Raw genomic sequence first — 12,457 nt, forward strand, 5'->3', positions numbered from 1 at the left:
GAAAAAACAACGCGCAAGGAAATGGGGTCAGTGGTATAGGAGACACGAAATAAAAACCCCGCCAAGAAAAACAACGACAGAAGAGAGAAGACAACAGAAAAACGACACAGCCCAGTGCTCATCAGGATTCGTCGACGCGCGCAGCAGATGCCGCCACAGAGCCGCCGGCTGGGGCAGGTACAGGCACGGGAGTCTCACGCCTGGGCTTCGCACGAGTCTGCCGCCTTCTCCTGGACGGAGACGAGGCCGCCGCCGCAGCAGCTACCGTGTTGCGCTGGGCATTGGTCCTCGGCCGCAGACGCTTGTGCAGTAGCGTTTCTTCTTGTTGTTGCGACACGCTTGGGGCAGCCTCGGCGGGTGGCGACAACGATGTTGGCGTTGGCGTGCACAACGTTAGCTTCGGCGGCGGTGGCGACTCTTCCTTTGCCTTTTCTTCCACCACTACCCCAACCTCGCGTGGGAACAGCGGCGGCAGACTCGAGCGCGGCGGCTCACAAAAGTGCACCTTAGGTGGTGCGGCCGTCGCCGAGGCTTTTGGCTTGCTCTTTCCCTTGCCTCTGGTGCCTGCAACCGCAGTGCCGGAGGCGGATGATTGGGACGCTTCCCGACGCTATCTGGAATCGTCCCGATCATTGTTCGACTCTGCGCGTTCCAGCTTCTCCGCCTTGCTGCGCTTGCGCGGTTGGTTCACGTTCCAGCCGCGGATCTGCGTGGGGCCAGAGCTAGGCAGGGCCGCAGAAGAGCCCGTCTCCTTGTGGTCGTAGGGAATTGTCTTGAGCTCTGGCTTATTTGCCCAGTTGCGGTGAGCGGGCACTGGAGCGGGCTGCAGCTTCCTATATTTATTAGAGCCAGCGTCAGACGACCCAGACGGCGTAGAGCGGTGGCGGTGGATGCCGCTGTGCGGTCCATGCGGCGTGCCAGGAGGGCTCTGTCCAATAGAGCCAGGCAGGCCAGGGTTGCCAAATGTCGGCGACAGCACCTGATGCGCGTAGCCCGGTGGCGGCGATCCCATGTAGCCTTGGGTCTGGGGGTTAGGCAACATGCGTTCGGCCGGCATTGGCTGAAGTGGCGCGAGCGGCTCCGTCGGGAACCCGCTGCGCTGGTAGGACCGGGATGGTCCAGGCGGGTAGTAGATACCGCCGTGGATGCTAGGTCGCTGGTCATGCATGGGCTCGTCGGGCAGCGATGGGTTCCGGCGCGGCGGCCGCAGGGGCGGAAGAAGAGGGTCATTCTGTGAGAAGGAGAGCCGGGATGGCGGGGGAGGTGGCGCGCCAAAGTGTGCCGGCTGCGGAATTGCGGGTGGCGGAGCGGCTGACGACTGCCAGTACGGGCCTCGCGAGTACGACTGCGGAGGGGGTGCGGTTTCGGTCCCGTAGCCGCTGAGGCGACGATGGCCATAGCCAAGATCGATCGGGCGTCCCTGTGCCATTGAGTCGCGGGGGTCATGCGACGGGTAATAGTAACCATGGTCCTGTGAGATGGGACCTGGCAGCGGAGGATAGTGGGACTTGTACTCGATGGGCACCGGTGGTGGAAGTCCCCGATCTAGAGGTGGGTACGGACTGCTTTCCGGAATTGTGCCCGCTGATGGTGGCTGAGGATACGCCCGGTCACGCGAAGAGTAGCCATAAGGTGAGTGGTGCTCGACTCGCTGTGGCGGCGGTTGGGCTGCAAAGGAGCTGGCCTGCGGCGTCTCTTCTTTCTTGATCGGACTCTTATACTCGGACTCAAAGGCAATGCCAGTACCGCCAGGAAGGCGAGCTTCCACATTGCAGAGCTCCGCAAGAGTGCTGAGACCAAGAGACACGGGGTCCTGCTGCGGTGCGGAGCGGGGTTGCGAGATCTTATCGGTGAAAATGTCCCTAATAGCGTCATACCGAGGCTGCTTGGGGGCCGGCGGCGCAGATTTCACAGTCTCCTGGGCAGCAACATAGGCTGATGCATAAGTCAAAACTGACAGACTTGGCATGCCAGTCTCGACAACCTCCTTTGGTTGCTCGGGTTCGGCCTCCTCGTCCGTTTCCGAGTCCACTGCCACGATTGGTCTCTTTTTCAGTTCCTTGGTAGCGATGCCAAGGGACTTCTTCTTCCACTCGTTGTAAGAGGGAAGATACTCAGTGATGGAGTAATCTTCCTGGCTGATACTGCCCTTTTTGCAGAAGCGACGCAGCGTAGAACCAAAGGAGAAGCGGAGAGGAACGTCTTCAGAGCGGCGGTGGTTAACGGTGGGGATATATGATCTCGACGCAAATGAGACGCGGCCCGAAGGCAGGGCGATGAAAACGACGGGTTTTCCGGGCATCTTATAGGGGCCACTTTCGATGGGATCGTTTTTGCTAGTGGGAAGAAAAATGCCATATTGCGGGTGCAAACCGTAGTGTTCCACGAGCTCCTGATCGAGGTCGTCGTGACTCATGTTCGTGTAATCGTACCCATTACACAAGTGATCGAAGTGCCAGCCCGTATTATTAGGCGTGTCGAGGTACTTGCCACGCTTGGCTCTGGTGTGACCCTTAGAGGAGTCATTGTAGGTGTCTCTGAAACCAATCTCCCAGTCATTAAAGTCGAATATAGGACGAGCCATGAATCGGCTCGTCATCACTTTTTCACGAGGGCCTCTTTGGTTATATACGCGAACACCGTATTCATCTGGTTCGCCAATATTCTTGGGCAAGGGCGGACTCTTTTCGCGAGCGTGCAGCTTGCTCGGGTCCTTGGCGGCAGCGGATACGCCGTTTGCAGCACCGGTCGGTTCTGGTGACGCGGGCGTGGAATCTTCCTCGGCGACACCATTAGGGTGAGCCTCCGCCTCGGCAGCAGAAGCCAGCAGACCCTTGGCAGGGGCATGGGCAATGTGTTCTTGGAGGCCGCCATCATCGGTGCCGCGTGTCGACTTTTTAGGCGTCGGCTGACCATCAGGCTGTTCTTGAGCGCGGCGCTTGTTAATAGCCGCACGACCGCGACCACGGCCCTTAGTGGTAGCATTAGAGGGAGCGGGCGTCGAGACGGGTTCGGCGGCGGCACGGCCTCGTCGCCACATCTCGGTGCCCATGACGCGTGAGGGGTAGGGGATGAGGCGGCCATTCTTGTAGCATTCATAGAGACCAAACTCGCGGTCAAAATGCGAGTCTGTGATAACTTTGTACTGATGCTGGTCATCACGGATCTGAAGATGGCGGTGTTAATTGAGATTGATTGAGGGTACGCAAAACAACATAGCAGCGCGAAGTGCTAGACCGAGAGTCAGGCAGATACTCACATCGACAGGAAGGTCCTTGCTTCTAAGACTGTTGAGAATGCGGACTCTGTTTTCTTGGCCTTCGTAGGCTTGCTCGTCCAGATCCTCGAGGGCGTTCTAGATGTTGGGTGAGACAGGCGTGTCAGCAAGTGGACGGGACGGATAAGCGACGGCGGGTATAAGCAGAAAGGAGTATGGAGTACAGAGGCAGTAAGGCTAGATACGGCAGCACGTGCGGGTACAGGTACAATAAAGGGAACAATGGAGATGGTAATGGTGACAAAGAGAAACAGACATACCTGAAATTGACTCTCGGTGACGAAGACTTCACCGTCATATTTTTGCTTGGCGACCTTCATGCCCATTTGGCAGCGGCGATCAAGCACGGCAAGCCTGTCGGTCAAGCTTTTCTGCAGGTGGCGGATAATAGGTTCATACTCGGGAACCTTCTTGTAAAGGTCTGGACTTTGCAGGGTCTTGTCGATATTGCGCTCGGCCAATTCCTGCAAGGCGCCCTTGAGCGCGTGGGCAACGGCCTGGTAGTTGGCCTTGAGATGGCGCTGGCGTTCGTACGAGGCCTGGACGTGGGAGTCGGCAAAGACCTTTGCGCGACCTCTGCGGGAGCCTCCGCGGCCGGGTCTGGCCGCGGACAATTTGGCAGCCGAAACTGCGGCTGTGGCTGCTAATCGGCCACCGCCTCTGCCTCGTCCGCCACCGCGACCACCACGGCCGCCCCTGCCGCGGCCGCGAATAGCGGGCTCGCGAGCGGGCGACTCATTCTCAGCAGGCATGGCGGAGAGACGAGAAGCTCATGTATGATGGGAGAGGGGACAGAGGGTATGAGGGAGGGAGAGGGGATGGGGGGGATGTAGGCTGGGGATTGAGTGTGTGAATGAAGCCTTTTGGGATAGTCTGAGTAGGTAGTAGTAGGTTGGTATGGATGGATGGATGGATCGAGTTGTATGGTGTTGTATTAGGTTGGTTGTTTTTTTAGCGCGGCTTCTTACTGGCTGAGAGAAGAGGGTCGCCGAGAGCCAGGGCCACCCCAGTCCGTCTCAAAAGAGTCCAAGGAAAAAGGATGGGTCCGTGATGTCCTATTTGTTCTCTTGGTATTAGCAGAGCGAGTCGAGCAATCAAGACTTGATGAAAGACAAGGGGGAGAGGGAGAGGCGGTTGGAGTAGGTAGGTAGGGAAGTAGGCAGGTAGGAAGGTAAGGCGGTAGAGGTAGGGAGACAGCTCAGGCGGGCGGGCAGTCGTATTGTTTGTGTGTGCGTATGATGATGATGATGCACGTCTTCCCAGCCCAGGCCAGACAACAGAAGCGAGGCAGAGAGACTGGAGACGAGGGGCATCACTGCAATCAACGGGCACAGAGCAGCAAGACAACAGCAATGCATGCAGGCCTGGAAAAATTGCAAGTCAACGAGCAAACAAGGGGTAAGCACCTGAGAACAAATTTCCGGATGAGGGAAGATGAAAAAGAGCCAGCACCGGCGAGTAGCCAGCAGCGAGAGATGGGGTAATAATGTGTGATTGCAGAAAGAAAGCAGATAGTAGGTATGAAGAGGAGGGAAAAAGGGCAGGTTGGAAATGAACGGATTGGTTGGTGGTTTTTGGTAAGACTTGCAATGCAGTCGAGTAGAAATCAGAGTTCGGCAAAGAATACAAAGGAAATGCCGGGGGCAAGGTGGAAGGGAAAGTACCTGTTGCAGTAGAAAGATAGTCGGCGGACAATTCACTGTAGTACAGTGGTGGTGTTTGTACCAGCAGCAGTTAGCGCTCAACTGTGGCTGGCGCTGGTGTAGCGAGGCAGGCGGCGACAGACAGAAAGATGGCTGTAGGCTGCTATCTTCAACGAGAATCACTGCGCATCCGCCGCAAATCGACGCAGATCAAATCACCCGTCAAAATAAAATTTAGAAGCACACGTATCTTTCAACGTATGATTCGACTTTCGCAGGACGCTGATTGCGATGCCGATGGACGTCGCAAAACTCACCCCGTGTCGTTGCCCGTGGGTTGTTGTGTGTTTGCAGAGAGGGAAAAAAGGGCTGCCCACTTATTTGCGTCGGCAAGGTGGAGGAGAGTGACGGGCAGCGAGGAAGGGTACATGTATCCAAGTACACCTTCTATACGGCCTAGCCAGCCTATTTCCCGTCCATTTCCTTTAGCGGCCCATGTACCGAGTACTTCTCTGGCTTCCTATTATGGACAACTTTCCGCAGGGCGCTCTGCTGCGTTCGATTGGCTCTGCAACGGCCTCCATTGTTGCCTTGCCAAGCCCGGTGACAAGCTCTCGTGCTTCATCCTCCGATGACGGGAATGACGATACGGCGCAAGTCGCTTCTTATCTCTTTTCTTTGCCTCCGAGCCTCCGAGCGACGACTTTTCCCATTCAGCGTCGGGCTGCAACTATGCTACTGAGATGTCTTGATGGGCGGCAGTTGCCGCTACCTGTTACTAGCGTACCCTACACCACTTTGAAGACAAACATGCTCGGACAACACAGATCCAAAAACAACCCGTCTTGTAGCAGGCTTGACGCCGAATTTAGAACGATGCAAATCTCTTGTAATTTGAAAAAGTGTGGCTGAATTCCTTTTACCCGTCCTATTCAAGTGTCATGTATGTGCAGATCTATCATCTATCAATGACTACATGCATCATCTGTCGTGCACGTTTTTGAGCAGCAAAATCTAAAGAGCTGAGCTGTATCCAGCTCCCACATACCAGCCTCTCCATACTCAGAGACACTGTCTTCATGACTACTACTGCTATCCTCACCGGCGCCGCCGCCGGCGCTCCTCCGCTCCCGCTCTCGGAGCAACTCCGACCGGTCCTCCCGCCCCCGGAGCACGGCCACCTGCCGCCGGCGCTCCTCCTCCTCCTCACCCCTCCATGTACGTCCGTGCAGGTGCCTCAGGCACGCGCTCTCCCCGGCGTCCGGGTAGTACAGCCACGTCGCCCACGCGCGCCAGCCACCCGCCTTCATCTGGTTGCGCGCCGCCTGGCCGACCGTGTCCTCGATGAAGGCGCCGCGCGCCACGGCCAGCCGCGAGGGGAACACGCGCGCCAGGTAGTGCGCCGTCGCCGCCACATGCGGCTTGTCGTGCCAGAAGAACAGCGGCGTCAGCGGCACGGGCGGCAGGTGGTGGCCGTCGCCGGTGGTGGTGGAGGGGTACTCGCCGGTGAGGGCGAGGGAGACTTGCCGCAGCGCCGGGTAGGGGACCACCTGTTCGGACGTGGCGTAGGAGGACCGGCGGCCGGACGGCAGGCACACGTACCGGATCGGCGGGCGGTCGGCGGCGGTGTCCTCGTGGGGGGAGGCCTGCATGGCGCCGAGGAGTGCGGCGATGGGGATGTCCTGGATGAGGCGCCAGTCGTGCTGGTGAACCCAGACGTACGGCGTGGAGATGGCGCGCAGGGCGCTGCGCACGCCGAGCCCGAAGCCGAGGCGCCGACCGTCCGCCTCGATGAAACGCACCCGCTTGACGTCGGTGGAGGTTATGATCAACGGGACGGGCTTCGTCAGTTGCGGAGAGCCGTACTCGGCTTCGCCAGATGATTCGAGCAGCGGCGGCGTCGGTTCGACTGCGCTCTTGGCAAACGTGTTGAGGAAGAGTGTCTTGACATTGTCCTTGTAGATGCTGTACTTGGCGGCTGTCTCGGGCGTGACGTATCCCTTTTTCAGCCGCGGGGTCGCCGTGATCTGCTCATATGTGTCAAACACAACAATCACGGGGCATTGGAGCAGGGCAGGACAGTGCGTCTGAAACGACTCGAGCACGCTGGAGAGGAGCTCGGTGGAGGGGGCCGAGGGCGTGGGCGAGGTTGTGATGACCAGCGTCAGGAGGTCGGATACGGCGTCATGCCTGGGGACATGGTTCATGTCAAGATGTCTGTTGGGGGAGGGCGTGCTTTTCGCAATGGATGGGCGGGAATAGGAGATTCGAGGTGGTGTTTGGTGTTTGGTGTTTGCTATTGCTGATATACGAGGGGAAATTCAGGCTCTGAGATTTGGTGGCGGGGCTGAGACAGTTTTGGTAGCGGGCGCAGAGGCTGTCAAGGAAGCTATGGGCATGTTGTGATGAACTAGGTAGTGATACGATTGGGGCTGAAAAGGAGACCCCAAAGATCATTGAAATAACATTGAAATAAAATAAAGCGAAACGCACTGACTATTTTGGATTTTCGGCGAACGATTAGAGGCACCTTTTTGGGCATTTCCTGTCGAATACGTAGGCCTCCGCGGGCCCGGACGCCAAGGGCCAATGACCAACTTGCCGACCAAAGCCGCGGCTGATTCGTTCGAATAGACATTTATTAACCTCGTCTCTCCACCAACAGTACCAGCATCACAGTCTCTCAACTTCCGGTTCTCCATTGAAACACGCTGATTCGAGCAAGGCTCTTGACCAGAAACAACCGCAATTGCCGGCCTGTCCTCACCCTCCGCCGAATCACCAAATATTGGACCGTGGACCCTTCACCCGAGTGACACACAAACATCCATCCATAACCCCAGTTACACACACACATATCCATCCATCTATCCACTACGAGCAGCCATGCCGGATCTGCAGTCGGCGCGCCTGCTCGACTTCATCGGCAAGATGCCCATCGACCAGGACGCCCTCGACTTCTTCGCCACCGTCCCCCACGCAAACGCCTACCTCGACCGCAGCGGCCACGACGGCCTGATCCCGGTTCCCTTTTACAGCCGCGCGCCCAAGGTCGACGGCGCCGACACCTTCTTCGGCGAGACGCTGCGGTCCCGCGACACCATCCCGCACGCGGTCCTCCTGCTGCGCGCCGACATTGCGCGCCTGACGTACGAATTTGACGGCCACGACGACGACGACCGCCCGGACACGGTGGCGCTCTTCCATATCGGGACCAAGCTCAACGGCTATCGAGACACGACGCACGGTGGGCTCCTGGCGTCGCTGCTCGACGAGGTCGTGGGCTTCAACGTGGACGGCCTGTGCAGCTGCATCGAGGCGGCGGCGACGGCGGCGGGAGAACAGCAGACGTCGTCGAGAAATAGGCTGTACACGGCGTACCTCAACACCACCTACAAGAAGCCCGTGTCGCCGGGCGCCTACGCGGTGGAATCACGGCTGGTACGGCGCGAGGGCAGGAAGTGGTTCCTGAGGGGGCGCGTTGTCGGTGCCGAGGGCGCGGTGCACGCCGAGGCGGAGGTCTTGTACATTCAATCTCGCGACAGCGTTTTATAGACTAACTACGACATTTCATTTCGTAGAAAAGATGTAAAAGAATATAATGAATTGGAGCAAAGATACGAGTTTCTGTCCTCACGATTTCGTGCCATTCAATAAATAGAAGCGAAAAAAAAAAGAGTTCATTATGTACTTCAAATTGCATCCGTCGCCTCGTGCAGCCTCACCAGCGTCTGCACCGGCGACGACGTCAGCGTCAGGTTGGACTTGATCGTCGGCGACGGGTCCAGGTTCTCGATCGCGTCGTACCGCTGCAGCAGCCTGACCAGCACGTACGCCGCCTCCGTCAGCGCGAACTGCTGCCCGAGGCAGATGCGCGGCCCGCCGTTGAACGGCAGGTACTCCCACCCGACCTTCTTCCCCTCCCACCGCTCCGGGCGGAACTCGGCCGCGTCCGGGCCCCAGACGTCCGGCCGGCGGTGCATCACGTTGGTGCTGTACGCAATCTCGGACCCCGCGCGCACGTAGACGGGAGATTGCCCATCGGCGCCGCCGCCGCGCGGCAGCGTGGTGTCGCGCAGCGCGCGCCGGAAGTTGGTCGGCACCGAGGGGTGCAGCCGCAGCGTCTCGGAGAGCACGTGCTGCAGCGGCGCGCACGCCTTGAGCGACTCGAAGGTGATGCGCGAGGTGTCGGTGGCGGAGTAGGGGCCAAAGTCGGCGAGGACGGCGGCGCGCAGGGCGGTCCAGGCGGCGGGGGGCTCGCGGGCGAGGCGCAGGGTGGCCCAGCCGAGCAGGCCGGCGGTGGTGTCGCGGCCGGCGAGGAGGATGTTGAGGAGCTGGTTGCGCAGGGCGTCCGGGTCGCGCGTCTCGCGAGCGAGCTCGTTGAGGAAGACGTACTGCCCGTCGCCGTCCTCCTCGGCGGCGCGGGCGGGGGAGCGCGCGAGGGCGCGGCGCACGTAGTAGTCGGCGAAGCGGCGCACCTCGGCGCAGTCTCGCCGGAACGTGGCCGGGTTGTAGAGGAAGTACAGGTTCATGAGGATGAAGCGCCGCGTCATGGTCCGGTTGGCGCTGTCAAAGGCCTGCCCGAACGACGACCAGTCCTCCATGTCGTCGTCGTCGGCGGACTGCTTCTCGCCGCGCGTCTTGTGCGCGGCGTGCGGGTCCCCGAGGACCTGCGTGTTGACGCTCTTGCCGAAGAGGAACTCGGTGGCCGAGTCGAGCGTCAGGTTGAAGAAGAGGGGGACGAGGTTGACCTCCTTGGTCCATCCGTCGGCGCCGCGCTCGAAGCGGTTGAGCAGGTGCTGGACGTGAATCTCCTCTACGTGGAGGTTGGATATTTGGGTGCGTGTGAACTGAGGACGCAAGATTGCTCTAGAATGTTGCCAATCCTTGCCATCAGACGTAAAGATGCCCAGGCCCAGGAGCGGTTCCAAGACGTTGTAGCGGATCGGGCCGAGGCCAAACTCCTTGAACTGGGTCGCGAGCATGGCCTTGATGTTCTCCGGATCCGACGTCATCAGCAGCTTGCGGCCGAGCGTCTCCTGGTGGAAGGTGGTGCGGCCGCCGAGGTCCTCGTACGAGCGGACCTCGAGGTTGAGGAACTCGTTGTCCTGCAGCGCGCTGATGGCCTTGTACGTGTGGTCGATGCTGAACGGGAGCCAGCCCCGGCGGAGGTACGGCGGCTGGCAGCCGAGCGCCGCGGCGCGCCGCCGGTGGGAGAGCTCGGTCCACAGCTGCTGGAGGAGGTAGAGGGCGGCGATGCCGGCGGCGATGGGCCAGTACGCGATCAAGTTAGGCATGACTAAAGGCTGTGGCTTTGTCACGGACCTTTGGGTTGCTGAGCGATTGTTGTTGGCTTCCCAGGATCTGAGGGGGAGGGGCGAATTTCTGGGCGGGATCGAGCGCTAGCTTTTTATAATCCATTCAGCGGCCCTTGGGAATACGATCAAACATTACGGTCGGGCTCGCGGCTCTCCCGGGGCGGACGGAGTGGCCTGTTCGGGGCCACTTGAAACGGGTGGCCAGCCGGCTACATGGCCAGCCATTACGAATGCCCTCGACGTGACAAGCCAATCAAGCTGCCAGGGCCGGCAATATGGGCTGGAAATGCGCTGATGGTGCTAAGCCTAATAAGCGTGTTGTAGAGGCTTTTGGCGCATGGCGGCGGCGGCGGACTGCTAAAACTCAATCCCAGCTCCGTCCGTGTGTGGGCAGCAGCGGGTAACTAACAGGGGGCCCGACGGCGGACGGGGCGATTCTTCGGCGCGAGAGAAGGGGAAATAAACTAAGTTATAGTTATAAACAAGGCGGACCCGACAACCACATGCGAATGGCAATGCCCGCGTTCTGTGGTCTTGTGATTTATAGTGAAATGGGAACCCGACAACCACATGCGAATTGCCCCCCATTCTGTGGTTCTTATGATTTATTATAGTGAAATTGGACCATGAACTAGAATCGAGCTATTATGAACGGCCAGAGAAGGAGAAAATAGCTCTAGAGGGACACTTAGGGTACTCTGTGGGTGAAGCGGCATAGTTCAATTCTCCCGTCTTCATCACTGGAAGCTCAGATCAGCCGCCTTCGCCAGAGCCATGCAGCTCGTCAAGAAACCCCAAGCCTGCGCACAATTGAACTCGTACGTTGCTTTCGCATACGGTAAGCTATCCGTTGCGCAGCCGTCCTTCAGCATAACCGTGTCAAACCCTTGCGCATGGGCGTCTTGCAAAGTCGCCCCGACACATTGGTCCGTGTTGACGCCGCAAAACAACAGCGTGCGTAGGCCTTCTCTCTTTAAATATACAGCCAAGTCAGTGTCTGCGTTCCAAAGTCCCGAGTTTCGATTCTTATAGACCAACACATCCGGGCGGGCCGCTTTCTTGCCTGCCTCGTACTCGTCGGCCAATGCACCGTGCAGCGCCGTATTCCAAGCATCTCTCATCATTGCACGGCCTGCATCCACGACGCTTCCATCCTCCAACGTGACGCTTCCAAGTTCCTTGCCGGGTATTTTTGAGAGATCTGGCCGCTCGCCGCACTTGATAAAGTTGGCCGGATCGTTTGGGTCGCCGTCCCGGTCCCCAAAGCCAAAGTCAATCTTATCCGAGTTGGCAGGGAAAGCCCAGACGCGGTAGCCAGCGGGAGGCAAGTTGGAGAGGTCTTGCTCTGTGAGGCCCCAGTTGAGCCAGATGATCTGAAGGCCGAGCTTCCGCGCGGCTGGTATGGCGTACTGAAGGATCGCTGCTTGGGCGTCGTACATGGCGGGGACGCTTTGTGGACCGAGTGCTTTGTGCAGGCCAATATTCTGCATGTCAGTGATGACCAAGGTAGTCTTTTTTGCGTCGATCTTAATGTTGGAAAGCTCGCAGTCGAGGTTGATGGTGGTCTCTGGGAACTCGCTGGACGGGTCTTCTCGATGAGTCAGGTCCCAACCATCCTGGGCCCAAATCCATGTGCCGTCTCCCGTGCCGACAAGAATTCTAGCATGAGAGCCATCCTCAGGGTAAGTTTGAGTATCTTTGTCGATCAGCGGGGTGGCCATTCTCGTAGGTACGGATCCGCCGGTGAGGGATGGAGGGCAAAATCAGAGAGCAGGAGAGGCAAAGGCGCAGGCGCCACCCGTCCTATGTGGTTTTATTTATTGCTTTATGGAATTCCATTCTCCATTGATCAAAGAGTTTGACTAATCACAGTGCACGAAGCACAGTGTGGTCTCGAGACCTTACCCCTCCCGCCTGCAGATGTGACACAAACAGGCTGGCTTTTCTAGCGGCGCCCTGGGCATCAACGAGACAGAACGAGTCATCTCCGGGTGACCGGATTTGAAGGACAAGATGAGGCCTCCGACCAGCCCGTAAGTCAAGAGTATATGAATAGGGGTTTACAATATCATCAGCTGACCATGGCCCGCCAGCGCTGAAAGCTTCTCCCAGCAATGGAGCACCTTTGTCGCTTCGCTGAGCAGTTCTCTGGAGCGTAACGATTCTCTCCGGGTATCGCAGGTCAACTCTTTTGAGAAGGCTCAAGGTCTGTTCACTCA

General features: G+C 58.6%; 5 protein-coding genes across 5 annotated transcripts; 1 reads left to right on the forward strand and 4 right to left on the reverse strand.

The window, feature by feature from the left end:
* Positions 1-121: 121 nt before the first annotated feature.
* ISF_06553 (hypothetical protein) lies at positions 122-4,029 on the reverse strand (the record flags this gene model as incomplete). Its single annotated transcript, XM_018850157.1, has 4 exons — positions 122-557; positions 642-3,166; positions 3,260-3,355; positions 3,538-4,029. The coding sequence occupies 4 exons, from the start codon at positions 4,027-4,029 to the stop codon at positions 122-124; spliced, it is 3,549 nt and encodes a 1,182-aa protein (XP_018702645.1).
* Positions 4,030-5,885: 1,856 nt separating this feature from the next.
* On the reverse strand, positions 5,886-7,127 carry ISF_06554 (hypothetical protein; the record flags this gene model as incomplete). Its single annotated transcript, XM_018850158.1, has 1 exon — positions 5,886-7,127. One exon carries the CDS (start codon positions 7,125-7,127, stop codon positions 5,886-5,888), a length of 1,242 nt encoding a protein of 413 aa, XP_018702646.1.
* A 679-nt stretch (positions 7,128-7,806) lies between these two features.
* ISF_06555 (hypothetical protein) lies at positions 7,807-8,475 on the forward strand (the record flags this gene model as incomplete). Its single annotated transcript, XM_018850159.1, has 1 exon — positions 7,807-8,475. The coding sequence occupies one exon, from the start codon at positions 7,807-7,809 to the stop codon at positions 8,473-8,475; it is 669 nt and encodes a 222-aa protein (XP_018702647.1).
* Positions 8,476-8,612: 137 nt separating this feature from the next.
* Positions 8,613-10,217, reverse strand: ISF_06556 (Cytochrome P450; the record flags this gene model as incomplete). Its single annotated transcript, XM_018850160.1, has 1 exon — positions 8,613-10,217. One exon carries the CDS (start codon positions 10,215-10,217, stop codon positions 8,613-8,615), a length of 1,605 nt encoding a protein of 534 aa, XP_018702648.1.
* A 758-nt stretch (positions 10,218-10,975) lies between these two features.
* Positions 10,976-11,959, reverse strand: ISF_06557 (isochorismatase family protein; the record flags this gene model as incomplete). Its single annotated transcript, XM_018850161.1, has 1 exon — positions 10,976-11,959. One exon carries the CDS (start codon positions 11,957-11,959, stop codon positions 10,976-10,978), a length of 984 nt encoding a protein of 327 aa, XP_018702649.1.
* Positions 11,960-12,457: the final 498 nt, after the last annotated feature.

This window comes from Cordyceps fumosorosea, assembly GCF_001636725.1.
Source record: "Cordyceps fumosorosea ARSEF 2679 chromosome Unknown scaffold_17, whole genome shotgun sequence".
Taxonomy (NCBI): domain Eukaryota; kingdom Fungi; phylum Ascomycota; class Sordariomycetes; order Hypocreales; family Cordycipitaceae; genus Cordyceps; species Cordyceps fumosorosea.